This window comes from Piliocolobus tephrosceles, chromosome 20, assembly GCF_002776525.5.
Source record: "Piliocolobus tephrosceles isolate RC106 chromosome 20, ASM277652v3, whole genome shotgun sequence".
Classification (NCBI taxonomy): domain Eukaryota; kingdom Metazoa; phylum Chordata; class Mammalia; order Primates; family Cercopithecidae; genus Piliocolobus; species Piliocolobus tephrosceles.
In genome coordinates this window covers 5,287,015-5,301,491 of record NC_045453.1, presented here as the reverse complement: position 1 = coordinate 5,301,491, position 14,477 = coordinate 5,287,015, and the positions used below count along the sequence as shown (strand labels likewise).

Sequence of the window (14,477 nt, the reverse complement as noted above, 5' to 3'; positions counted from 1 at the left end):
GGATGATCTCCATGCAGAAATGTACTAAGCACTGTTCAAAGCCAACTGAGATGCTAATACCTCTCACAGAAGCCTCAGCAAATGTTACTTTTATGTGAAAAACTCACTAGGACTAGAGACCTGTGAGACCTTAGATTGAGCACTGCTGAAGAGCTAGAAAAGCAGCAAGACAGCAAACCTAGTTCTCACATGGACAAAGGTTTACTCTAATTCTCAGAAGCAAAAGTTTGTCTTCTTAATGGTTTCATGTGGCTCATCTACAAAAAAAACCCAGCACGTGGGCCATTAAGAATTAAATCCTGAAATAGCAAAGAGCATACCAGTATTGCAAATAACCCTAATGGGGGTGGGGTGGGAGGTACAGATATACCACTACTGAATTTGTTTGCATCCCCAAAATTCAACACATGCTTCCACTCAACATACTGACTAGGTTGGGAAAAAGGGAGCGTCTGATAGAGACTACAGATGTTGGGAATGAACATGGCAGGATGCTACCGAAGAGAGAAAAGGGGTGTTGGAATTCTTCACTGAGAAGCTCAGAAGCAGTTTTCACTCACTCAAACACTTACTAAGCAGTACAAGGCAGGCATAGACTAGGCCTACAGGGACATACGAGAAACAATGTGGCATCATCTCTGCCTGAAAGGAGTTCTCACAGTCTAGCAGAGAGCTACAAATGAAATCACCAAACTACAAGGTAAAAATAAATAAAAATAGAGGGCCACCCAAGAAGTAAAAATGAACTGGTAAAGGAACTAGAAGACATCCTCTCACTAGGCCTGCAGGGGCCCCCTTTACAGGCAGAGAAATAAGTGCCAAGCCACTCACCTGTGGCTGGCTTCCGGAAGCCTCTCAGGAGCGGGGCAGGGTCCTGGGCGACCTCGGCCTGGCCATGAATAGCAGCGCTGCCCAGGGCCAGAGAGCCGCTGCTGCTGCTGGACGGGCTGCCGCTCTCGCCATCGGCGTGGCGGCCCGAGAACCCTGAAGGCACAGCATTCCACTGGTCAAAAGTATCACAAGCCGCGCCCATGGCTCTCAGACAAGCTCACTTCTCCCAGCTCTCCCTGAGATGCTGCCAGCAATACTGGGATACTTCCATCTCCCAGCCTTAGGCTGAGAGAAACCACCACCTCATGGTCTGGCTTTAAAAATACCACCTTACAGATGCCAAACCGCCATCTTTATTTGTATAGCACTACACCTTTTACAAAGCACTGGCACAATCAAATCCTCCATTAGATCCTCACGACTGCCTTGGGAGACAAAGAGGAAGGCACACGGCAGAGCCCAGCACTAGAACCTATGGCAGGCCTCACCCACTGGCAGGGCTCTTGCCTGTGGCCCGACAGCTCTCCTGGCATCACACTATTAGGTCAGAAACTGTTGACAGAGGGGGGCCAGGTCCCCAGGACCTGAGGAAAAAGCATCACAACCATGAGTTTACACATACCTGATGCAGATTCCACGTGGGCCCCGTTTACCTTCAGAGGAGTCAGGACAACTCGAGGCAGCATCACCCCAGTCTTTTTCTTTTGTTTGTTTGCCTACATTCCCAGAGAGAACAAAAAGAGAGCCCAAATCAACTGCAGAGCCACAAAAGCATTCCCTGGCGACACTATCTCTACTCACTCTCTTGTAAAATGAAGTTCGTCTTCAACCAGATCTGTCAAATAATGCTGACGAGAGCACCGGTTAATGTTACTGAGCTACGTGCTGGTCACTGTGCCAAGCGTCATTCCAAGCTACAAAACGTCCTGTTATCCCCATTTTACAGGCAAGGAGTTTTCCCAAAGTCTCAAGGCTAGTTAGTGCAGGGTCACCATTCAAACTGCTCACTCCCAATCTCCTGCTCTCACTACTCTGCACTAACCACACTTCTCCCCAGATGTTCACATGTATATTACAAGAGTGAACAGAATCAGGCTGGGCATTGTGACTCACGCCTGTAATCCCACAACTTTGGGAGGCTGACGGATCACTTGAGGTCAGGAAATCAAGACTAGCCTGGCCAACATGGCAAAACCCCATCTCTACTAAAAATACAAAAATTAGCCAGGCGCAGTAGTACGTGCCTGTAATCTCAGCTACTCGGGAGGTTGAGGCAGGAGAACTGTTTGAACCCCAGAGGCGGAGGCTGCAGTAAGCGGAGAACACACCACTGCACTCCAGCCTGGGCGACAGGTGCGACTCAATCTCAAAAAAAAAAAAACAGAATCACTCAGCGAAGGTAAAGAAAAAGAAAAAACTCACTCTGCTCAGACCTACTGTTCACTTTTCCTACGGCCCATTGTAAAATGCTACTAACAGCTGGAGACCAGACTTCTATTCTTCACTCTCTGAACATGTCCACAGCTCACAACAGGAGAAGGAAGCATCTTGCCTTGTACCTGTCATCATTCATCCTCCTGGGTCAGGCTCTACCTCTTCCTTACCTGTGAGGAAGCTCTGTAGCTGTCCCTGGGATTGGAAAGAGGTCGACTCTGAGATTCTGTAGAACAGGATGCATTCGAAGATGTTTCATCAAGAGATACTGGAAGAAAGGAAAACAAAGGTTAGTCCCTAGTGCCTGCTGCGGCTCCCTCACCCATCCGGTAAAGGGTCCTTACCATCGTTTTCACCACTCACAGTGCTGGCTTCATTAGACCCACAGCTCTCCACATCAGCCGTGTCCTCTGGCTCCTCTCCCTCCACTGTAGCCGGATGGCGGGACCACTGCAGGGCATCCTTCTGTGATAGCAAGGTACAACTTAGGTGAACAAAGCTCTACAAATTCTTAAAGCAAGACAGTCATTCCTAAATGTGTATGCTTTTGAAAAAGAGGGATTTAGAATACTGACAAGTTCCTAACCCTTTCTGACCTTTTTCTCAACACATTCTTTTCATAACTATATCATCAATAAAGTTAGATACACTTTTGCATTCAAACATTCATTAAACATTTATAGGGTGCCTCCTATAAGCTATACTATGTTGGTTCTGGGGAGGGTGGAGTGCTAAGGAGCAAGAATCAGGGCCCGGCTCTCAAGGAGCTCAAATAAGTAGGGGGTGTGTGTGTCAATTAAACTGATTACAATACAAAGTACAGTACATAGGTGAATATGGAGAGCAGTGGCAGCCCACAAGAGGGGGTACCTAACTTCAATGAGTTGAGCGAAAGATGGCATGGAGGTGAATAACGATCAGGGAAGTAACACTTCTAAAAGGATGTGTTACTTAAGCTGGGTTTTAAAATAAATTAGCAACTAGACAGACAGGTTGGCAGTAGGGAGATTGTAGGAAGTTCTGGATAGTGGGATGAGCAAATGTGAAAGAATATTCCAAACTCAGGGAAACTAGAAGGGTAGGGAACTAGGGTGTGGGGAACTCAATATGTAGGATGCTAGAGAGGGCAGATGATAAGACCCATGTGGAGGGATCAAGAATTCGATTGATCTGGAGTCACTGAAGGATATTAACTAGGGGAATGATTTGGGTTTTTGGAATTTCATCTGGCAATCACAGGAAGCCTGGAGGCAGGAAGAGGAGTTAGACATTATGACAGATATCCACTGAAAAATGCCAAAGATCTAAACCAAAGATTGTGGCCACAGGGTTAGAGTGTAGAGGAGAACTCCATCCCAAATTTCACCTCCTAAGAAAAGCTTCCTCCAATAGACTATATGCAGACTCAGAATTAAACTCTACCCATTCCCAAGAACTTCGGAGCTATCTCACACCTCAAAACTACAAAGAGTATGGATGAATACCGGCAGCTGGAGACAAGAAGAAGGTAAGTTGGGGCAGAGGAGGAGAATGTCTTCTTTGAATAAAAGTATGTAAAAAAAGATTTGATAAAGTCATGATTCTGCTAAGAAGGCACCATAAATTTAAAAGCGGTGCCCACAACAATCTAGCTCATCAATTTCATGGGTCTCTTGATCCACTACACTGAAGTTTCATCAATTTATTTTCATTAGTTTTAGCCAAACATCATGTATCTTAGAGTTTAAAAACAAAAAATTTTAAGGTATTTCCTTCAAGGAATACTACCACAGGTAGCCATTTAAAAAAAATCTGTAGAGCATTTAATGACAAGAGAGACGATGATACAGCAAGCTAATTAGGCAGTTAAATTCATACAGTATGATTCTATCATCTTTTTTAAAAAATGAAAATTTGTCTGAATGTGTTTGCACAGAAAAATGCAAGAGAAATTCTTGCTAAGGTGTTGACTACCACCATCTCTAGGTGGCAGTTTTTTTGTTTTTTTCGAGACAGTCTCGCTCTGTCACCCAGGCCGGAGTGCAGCAGCATGATCTCAGCTTACTGCAACCTCTGCCTCCTGGGTTCAAGCAATTTTCCTGCCTCAGCCTCCTGAGTAGCTGGGATTACAGGCGGCTGTCACCACAACCAACTAATTTTTATAGTTTTAGTAGATACGGGGTTTTGCCATGTTGGTCAGGATGGTCTTGAACTCCTGACCTCAGCTGTTCCACCCACCTCGGCCTCCCAAAGTGCTGGGATTACAGATGTGAGCCACCTTACCTAGACTAGGTGGTAGAGTTTTATTAAGTGCTTTATATTTTTTTCAATTGTGGGTATTTTCTACTATTAACCTGTATTGTTTTCTGTGATCAAGAAAATAACAATGAAAAAGAAAAATCAGGTGCATCTAGCTTTACCAAGAGCTAAATCAAAATTTCCTTCCTCTAAGTCCTAGAGTCTGGGGAAACCAAGTACTGTTTACAAATCTCATTAATTAAACAAACAAGAATAGGGCCTACTTGTCTGCAATTCAAACTACCCAGAAGTTTCTAAAGCCATGCATTTTCAGTAAAAAAGCAATGAGGAAAACAAAACTTTTAATAGCAAGATTTGCTATTCTAATACTGCATAATTTTTACTATACAGACAGGGTCTTGGTCTGTTGCCCAGGCTGGTCTCAAAGTCCCGGGCTTGGCCAGGCGCAGGGGCTCACACCTGTAATTCTAGCACTTTGGGAAGCCGAGGCAGGCAGATCACTTGAGGTCAGGAGTTCGAGACCAGCCTGACCAACATAATGAAACCCTGACTCTACTTACATACAAAAATTAGCTGGGTGTGGTGCACGTGCCTGTATTCCCAACTACTCAGGAGGCTGTGGCAGGAGGATCGCCCGGGAAGTGCAGGTGGCAGTGAGCCAAGATCTTGCCATTACACTGCAGCCTGGGAAACAGGGTGAAACTCCATCTCAAAAAAATAATAATAAATAAATATAAATGCTGGGTATGGTGGCTCACACCTGTAATCCAGCACTTTGGGAGGATGAGATGGGCAGACCATCTGAGGTTGGGAGTTCGAGACCAGCCTCGCCAACATGGTGAAACCCCCTCTCTACTAAATATACACACAAAAAAATTAGCTGGGCCTGGTGGCACACATCTGTAATCCCAACTACTCGGGAAGCTGAGGCACAAGAACCGCTTGAACCTGGGAGGTGGAGGTTGCAGTGAGCTGAGATCATGCCATTGCACTTCAGCCAGGGTGACAGAGTGAGACTCTGTCTCAGAAAATAAAAAATGTAAAAAAAAAAAAAAAGAATCAAAATTCTACACTCAAGCGATCCTCCCGCCTCAGCCTCCCAAAGCGCTAGGATTACAGGCCAATTCTACAATTAGCCACATCCAGCCAATTCTGCATTTGTAAAAGATCATTAATCTTTTCATACAAACTGTGTAAGTTTGACATAATTTACTTTTCATACATTAACCCTATATGTATGACAAGAACGAAATGGGTTACTGAAAATAATCCATAGGCCAGAAAACATGCCCTAGGATTCAAGATTTTAACATTTTACAAGAATAATTTCCATCAATGAAGCTTTTTAAAAATTAATAATGGGTGATCTTTCACTGAATCCTACATATAAAAAATTCTGTAGGCGGGGACGGTAGCTCATGCCTGTAATCCCAGCACTTTGGGAGGCCAAGGCATGTAGATCACAAGGTCAGGAGTTCGAGACCAGCCTGGCCAACATGGTGAAACCCTGTCTCTACTAAAAATAAAAATAATAGCCAGGCATGGTGGTGAATGCTTGTAATCCCAGCTACTCGGGAGGCCGAGGCACAAGAATCACTTCAACCTGGAAGGCAGAGGTTGCAGTGAATCAAGATCATGCCATTGTACTCCAGCCTGGGAGACAGTGCAAGACTCTGTCGAAAAAAAAAAAATTAGGCCGGGCGCGGTGGCTCAAGCCTGTAATCCCAGCACTTTGGGAGGCCGAGACGGGCGGATCACGAGGTCAGGAGATCGAGACCATCCTGGCTAATATGGTGAAACCCCGTCTCTACTAAAAAATACAAAAAACTAGCCGGGCGAGGTGGCAGACGCCTGTACTCCCAGCTACTCGAAGGCTGAGGCAGAAGAATGGCATGAACCCAGGAGGCGGAGCTTGCAGTGAGCAAAGATCCCGCCACTGCACTCCAGCCTGGGCGACAGAGGGAGACTCCATCTCAAAAAAAAAAAAAAAAAGAACCAATCCTTCACCACACACAGTTACCATGAGAGGGAGAGTGTGAGATGGGAAGTGTGAAGACAATTAAGATCTACTCTCAGCAAATTTTAAGACACCAAGATATCTGAATGTGAACTGCATACTAGATGGTAGTGCCACATTAATGTTAAATTTTCTGAGTGTGATAACTGTATTGTGCTTATGTAGGAGAATACCCTTGGATCAATGTATACTTCCTCATATCCTTCCCCTACTTTTTTAAAATTAAAGTTTAATTTAAACACAGTGAAATGCACAGATCTCAGGTGTACCATTTAATGAGTTCTAACAAATGCATATCAAGATATAGAACATTTCCAACACCCCCAAAAGCTTCCTTGTGCCCCTTCCTGGTCAACCCCCATTTGAAACCACCCCTCTCACCCCACTAAGGCAATCATTGTTCTGACTTCTGTCTCCATAACATACTTTCGCCTGTTCTTGGTCTTCATGTAAATGGACTCAAACATAAACTCTTTTGTGTTTGGCTTCTTTCACTCAGCCTGTTTATGGTATTCATCTACGTTGTTGCATGCATCAGTAGTTCATTATTTGTTATTACAGAGTAATATTCTCATATATGACCATTTGTATATTCTCTCTTGATGGACATTTGGTTTATTTCCAGGCTTTGGCTATTATGAATAAAGCTATAATGAACATTCTCATACACTTTTTGTATAAGAATGTACATGTTTTCATTTCTCCTGAATAAGTAGGAGAATTGCTGAGTCACAAGATGGATGAAAGCTAACTTCATTAAAAAAAAAGTATACTCCCAACAGTACTTGATGAGAGTTCCAGTTGATCCAAATCCTCACCATTATTTGAAACTGGCAGTCTTATTTTAGCCATTCTAGTGGGAGTATAATGCTACCTCATTGTGGTTTTAATTTTAACTCAGAGTGCTAGAATTCAATGATTTTAATGTTAATTTGCCTAATGTCTCAAGATGTTGAGCACTTTTTTTGAAGATTTTTTTTTTAATTTTACTTTATGTTCTGGGATACATGTGTAGAACGTGCAGGTTTGTTACATAGGTATACATGTGCCATGGTGGTTTGCTGCACCTATTAACCCGTCATCTAGGTTTTAAGCCCTGCATGCATTAGGTATCTGTCTTAATGCTCTCCCTCTCCTTTCCCCCAACTCCCCGACAGACCCCGGTGTGTGATGTTCCCTCCCTGTGTCCATGTGTTCTCACTGTTCAACCCCCACTTATGAGTGAAAACATGCGGTGTTTGGTTTTCTGTTCCAGTGTTAGTTTGCTGAGGATGATGGTTTCCAGCTTCATTCATGTCCCTGCAAAGGACATGAACTCATTCTTTTTATGGCTGCATGAGAATTTTTTAATGTGCTTATTGGCCATATTCATATCTTCCTCTTTAAGTATCTGTTCAAGTCTTTCACCCATTTTTTTTTTTTGAGTTGTCTTTTAAAAACTGTTGTTGTAGGAATTCTTTATTTTGAACCTTTTTGATACTGATGAGTATATATTACTTTTACAAATACATTTTGAACATTTTTATATGGAAAGAAATTCAATTTTACAGGAAAGCTGCAAGAGCTTTTCATTCTACTTTTGCAAGAGTAAAACAGTATAAAGAAGACTTGCTTTTTATACTTTTTACTCACATTCATCTATTAATACAAATAAGTGTTTCTAAAATGCATGAAGTATACTAGTTTGGCAAGGTAACTAGAAAAGAAGCTAGTGATTAAAAAAATAAACCATCAGTAATAAGTAAACCAAAATAAAAAGTTCTCCCACAGGTCAGATGTCTCAAAAAATACAACACACTACGAATGTAACAAATCTGAGCAAAGGAGAGCTAACATTTAAACTGATAAAAAGTTTAAACTGCCCAAGATTAGATTCTGAAGCAAAAATAAATAAATAAAATAAGCAAAATGTCAGTTATGCCTTTCCTTATATCCTTCCTGAGCAAATATAAATACTATCTCTTAGGAGAAGGCTGACAAAAACTAAGAATATACCAACCATTCAACAGTATACTAGAATTCCTTTCAAAGCATAATAGAAAGAAACAAGGGATTAGAAGAGATAAGCATGTCATAATTTCCAGATAGCATAATTATTTACATTAAAGATCCAAGAGACTCAGACCTAGTAAGAGATTTTGGCCACACTGTGACATTTGAGATCATATGGAAAAAAAAAGAAAGAAAGAAAGAAAAAGAAAAATCAAGTGATACTAACATCACCACTTAACATCATCAATTAGAAAATCTATCCATCGGCTGGGCGCAGTGGCTCATGCCTGTAATCCCAGCACTTTGGAAGGCTGAGATTGGTGGATAACCTGAGGTCAGGAGTTCAAGGCCAGCCTGGCCAACATGGTGAAACCCCATCTCCACTAAAATCAGCCTGGCGTGGTAGCACATGCCTGTAATCCCAGCCACTTGGGAGGCGGAGGCAGGAGAATCGCTTGAACTGGGAGATGGAGGTTGCAGTGAGCTGACATGGTGCCACTGCATTCCAGCCTGGGCAACAAGAGCGAAAACACCGTCTCAAAAAAAAAGAAAGAAAAAAAAAAAAAAAAAGAAAATATATCCATTTGCCAGGTTTGAAGAAAAAAGAAAATATAATTTATAACAAAAAAGAACATGTTACCCAGGGATAAATTCCATAAAAGAAATATAATCATTTTATGAAGAAAACATAAAACTTTCTCAAGAAAGGTTTAAAATCTTAAAAAGGTCAGGCGTGTTGGCTACGCTTGTAATCCCAGCACTTTGGGAAGCCGAGGAAGGAGGATCACTTGAGCCCAGGAGTTCAAGACCAACATGAGCAACATAAGGAGACCCCTGCCTCTACAAAAAAATCCAAAAATTAGCTGGACATGGTGATGTGCACCTGTAGTCCCAGCTACTCAGAAGGCTGAGGTGGGAGGACTGCTTGAGCCCAGGAGTTTGAGGCTGCAGTGAGCTATGATCGCACCACTGCATTCCAGCCTGAGAGACTGTCTCAAAAAAACAAAAACAAGACCCTATCTCAAAAAAACAAAAACAAATCCTAAATAAATGGAGAACTATACCATGTTCTTGATTAAGAAGATTTTATATCATAAAGATGTCAATTTGGCCAGGCGTGGTGGCTCAAGCCTGTAATCCCAGCACTTTGGGAGGCTGAGGTGGGCAAACCACAACGTCAGGAGTTCGAGACCAGCCTGACCAACATAGTGAAACCCCGTCTCTACTAAAAATACAAAAATTAGCCAGACGTAGTGGCGCGCACCTGTAATCCTAGCTACTCAAGAGGCTAAAGCAGGAGAGTCGCTTGAACCCGGGAGGCGGAGGTTACGGTAGGCCAAGATCGCACCACTGCACTCAGTTCACCGCAATCTCCACCTCCTGGGTTCAAGCAATTCTCCTGCCTCAGCCTTCCGAGTAGCTGGGGTTACAGGCACCCGCCACTATGCCCAGTTAATTTTTTGTATTTTTAGTAGAGACGGGGTTTCACCACATTGGCCAGGCTGGTCTCGAACTCCTGACCTCGTGATTCACCCTCCTCGGCCTTCCCAAAGTGCTGGGATTACAGACATGAGCCATCATGCCTGGCCAATTTTTGTATTTTTTGTAGAGATGGGTTTTTTGCCATATTGCCCAGGCTGGTCTTGAACTCCTCCTGAGCACAAGCAATCCACCCTCCTGGGCCTCTAGTGCTGGGATTACAGGTGTGAGCCACCACACCCGGCCTAAAACAAAAGATTCGGATCAAAATTTGTTTTTTGTTTTTTTTTTAAAAAACCTACATATACATATTGAAGTGTATAGAAAATTTACAGATCCAAAGTCAAAATGCAACTTTGGAAAACTGTGGCTAAAATGGTCCACTAATGATGTTTTAATTTTCTCATGAAAATCCTAAAGAAGAATTAAAACTAATAAAGCAATCTCCACACACGCTTGAGAAAAGGCTTCACCATTTAAACAAAATACTTAACATAAAAAGGTTCTACTGAATGTGAAATCCATTTGCATTATCAAAAGCAATTTCAATATTATAGCTGTCAACGAAAGAAAAGGAAGAGCTGTTATTTAAAAAATGAACACACTCTTGGAATATAGTTTAAAGAAATTGTCTGAGTTCTTATTAATAATAAGAAAGGAATTTCTATCAACCAGAAATAAATTCTTGTAAGTTGCCACCCACAGCTGCAAGTAAAGTTTCTAGCTAATGGTGACCACAGGCCCACAATCCCTCATCTGAAATCTTTGGGTCTAGATGTGTTGTAGAATTTAGAATTTCTTGAATTTTAGAATGCTAATATATGCATATATCGTACATTATCACCACCAGCAACCCATAATCAAACACATTAATTAAAAAAAAAATGTAGACAAGGACCAAGTGAAATAAAATAGGCTAACCTAGCCCTCTAAATCTACATCAGAGCTTTGACACAAAATGAGTTTGGACAGGTCAGGTTTTACTACTAAATCAGTCAAGGGGAAAAAAAATTCAGTTCTCATAATATTTTGGATTTCAGAATTGTTAATTAGGGACTATAGATTTGTATCAGACATCTGAAGAGTTCATCATTAAACACAAGGAAATACATACAGACTTTTTAAGCATAAAACTTGATGTCATGATCATAACAAAGCACGTTTCTCAAAACTTTTAAAAAAGATTTGTAAGTTTTATAATTCTATTTTTCTCATCACAATTACAAAATGCAAAGAAAATGCAACGAAATCATTTCACCAATCCCCATAGAAAGAGCCTCCAGGTCACTTCCATTTTACCCAAGCATACAATATGAAAAGGTAAGGGAATAGTCCCTTAGAGAAATTCTCACACGTTTGTACATGCAGACTAAGGATGAGTGTTCTGCAGTGTTTATAACAGAGATTAGAAAACAGTGAAAAACGTACATATTCATAACAGGAGACTGGATAAATAAAATGTAGCTATATTGATATGGTACACTATTAAACATTAAAGAGAATAAAATACACCTATATAAACAAACACAATACATACCTCAATATGAATAGGAGGATGCATATTAAATTAATGATAGCAGTTGCTACTGAGAAGAACAGGGGCAACAGGCCAGGGTGGCAGGTGAGGACAGAGGGGGTGGAGTTTGGCATAAAAGCCAAGGCATTTCCCACTTTCTCTGTACAAAGGCTTGAGCTTCCATATTTAAACATGGCAAAATAGAAGTTGCTTAAGGGGTATAAAATAACAGTTAAATAGAAGGAATACGTTCTAATATTCAATAGTACAGCAGGAAAATTATAGTAAACAATAATTTACTATATATTTCAAAATTTCTAGAAAAGAAGAATTTTAATGTTCCCAACACAAAGAAAAATGTCTATGCATTGCATACAGGTATCAAAATATCACCTGTACCCCCAAAATACATAAAACGATTATATCTCAATTTTCAAAACTTGTAGCGTACTGCATTGTATCTACCAATCAAGTTGGGAAGAAATGACATCTTTATGATATAGAATCTTCTTAAGAACATGGTATAGCTGCTCTCCGTTTATTTGGGGTTTGTTTTATTTTGGTTTTTCTTTTTTTCTTTTTTTAATTTTTTTTTTATTTTGTTTTCTTTTGTTTAATGTTATTTGGGGGTTGTGGATAAACATGGCAAAATGAACACATACTTCTTTGCATCCTCCTAAAGGTTCACTAGAATGGCTATAAGGGAATAGTAAAAGTATACATGCATAAATACAAAGAGTAAGGGAAAGGAAAAAGGCAATAGATGAAGGATGTCAACAGAAATCTGAAAGATGGAGAGTAGGAAGATAAGAAGTAACGGACTCAGCAAAGAAGGAAAGATGAAGTTTACGGCTGCAGAGGGAAAAGCCACAAAAAATAACCCAGTGCTTCAAAAGCCCAGAGCAGGCAGGGAAGTGGGAGGCACCAGGAACCACTGCAGACAAGAGTTGAGAGGCAGTGGCTGAGAACAGGAGAACTGTTCAAACTCTGAATAAGAAGTCAGACCCCCTCAGGTCTCCTTCCTGTCCCTAAACAGTAAGGCAATACCCTTCTCCCGCTCCAAAGGAAAACAGATTTATATTCTGATTAAATCGAACCAGAGAAGTTCTGGAATAGAAGACCAGAGGCACAGCTCAAGGGATGGGGGATGGAGTGAGATGCCACACTCTAAATAAGACCAGTAAGTCAAAGACCACATAGAAAATCGTGACGCAGGCTGGGCATGGTGGCTCACACCTGTAATCCCGGCACTTTGGGCAGGAAGATCACCTGAGGTCAGGACTTCAAGACCAGCCTGGCCAACATGGCAAAACCCCATATCTAATAAAAATACAAAAATTAGCCAGGGGTGATGGCAGGCACCTGTAATCCCAGCTACTAGGGAGGCTGAGGCTGGAGAACTGTTTGAACCCAGGAGGTGGAGGTTGCGATGGTGCCACTGCACTCCAGCCTGGGCAGCAAGAGCTAAACTCCATCTCAAAAAACAAAACAAAACAACAACAACACACACCAGAAAATCATGAGGCCACTACCTTCCCTCCCCACCTTGGCTCCCAAAGCGCCCCAAATAGTGGTAGTACTATGACCCCAACCCTCAGCCTACTCTCATATAGATGGCAAGAGACGAAAGGATTTCTCCTCCTGGAAAAAGTGACCAGCCTAGGAGAAAACACCTTCAGAAATGGATAACACAAGGATCCCCTAAAAGCATCTAGGTCCCCACCCTCTATCACAGCCAATAAACACTGCTCACAAACACAGGATCCATCAGTTTGCTCACTGTTGAGTGACCTATCAAGAACCACCAGCTATTTAAGCACATTGTTATGTGAAAGACAACCACAATAAATAGAAGGAGAACTGAAAGGAAACAAAGATAAATAAAATTTCACAGTAAATGTTCTCAAAGAGCCCCAAAACAAACATAGAGTGCTTTTTTTTTTTCTTTAATAAGATATGGGGTCTTGCTATGTTGCCCAGGCTAGACTCAAACTCCTGGGCAACATAGCAATTCTCCCACCTTGGCCTCCCCAGTAGTCAGGACCACAGACAAGTACTATAGGTTAGCCAGAATTTTTTTTTTTTTAATAAAGCAACATTAAAGAACATGAACAATCTGCTAGAAATTAAAAATGAGATGCCAAAAACAACAGATTATCTCCTAGAGAAGTAATCAAAAAAAAAAAAAGAAAGAAAAGAAAAGAAAAAAGAGAAAGAAACTCCATTAAGAAAGTCCTACATCCAACAAATAGAAGGTCCAGAGGAAGAAAGTCAAAAGACAGAAATAATATAAGAAATTTTCCCAAAATGAGAAGAGTCCAGTTTCCAAGTTTAATAAGGCAAAATACTCAGCATAATGAATGAAGAAGACCCATTCCACAGCATTATCATGAAATCTCAAAACACAGGATAGAAACAGATCCTAAAATCTTCCAGTCAGAAAGAACACATGATAACCAGAAATCACAATGGCATGTTTCTCAAAAGCAGCTTTGAAGAATGTAGTAAGAGTAACATCTGGAATTCTGAGCCCAACCAATAATTCAGTGTGGAACACAGAATAAAGACATGTAAGGCCTCAATTTACCTCCTAGGCACCTGTTCTCAAGAAGCAACTCTAGGTGAACTTGCTCTACGTAAATGTATTGTGTAGAGAATGCACACACAACTAAAAGAGTAACAATAAATGAGATTTGTGTGAGATCTAGGAAAGGCAGGACGTAACACAGGAGAAGGTGAAGAGAATTCCCGAGGTACATAAAAGGAAAGTCTGAGGAAAACAGCCACATGCATGTCAAAAGAGTAACCAACAGGCCCCAGTTTGCCCGGGAGCTTCCATTTTTAGCACTGAAAGTCCTACACCCTGGGAAATCCCTCAATCCTGGGCAAACCAGGATAGTTGGCCACCTTACACCACAAACGGTCCATGTGGAGAGCAGGAAAAAAGATGGCTCCAGGACCAAACATTCA

General features: G+C 41.4%; 1 protein-coding gene across 3 annotated transcripts in view; it reads right to left on the bottom strand.

Moving 5' to 3' along the window:
* Positions 1-14,477, bottom strand: part of ASXL1 (ASXL transcriptional regulator 1) — a 75,985-nt gene that overhangs the window by 8,406 nt on the left and 53,102 nt on the right. For 2 of the 3 annotated variants that reach the window (XM_023220413.2, XM_023220414.2), the window contains 4 exons: positions 2,610-2,730; positions 2,436-2,533; positions 1,454-1,547; positions 832-984 (listed from right to left, as the gene is read on the bottom strand). In XM_023220413.2, coding sequence (XP_023076181.2) covers positions 832-984; positions 1,454-1,547; positions 2,436-2,533; positions 2,610-2,730 — 466 coding nt within the window. The remainder of the gene's footprint in view (positions 1-831; positions 985-1,453; positions 1,548-2,435; positions 2,534-2,609; positions 2,731-14,477) is intronic. The other variant, XM_023220415.2, reaches the window with a different exon arrangement.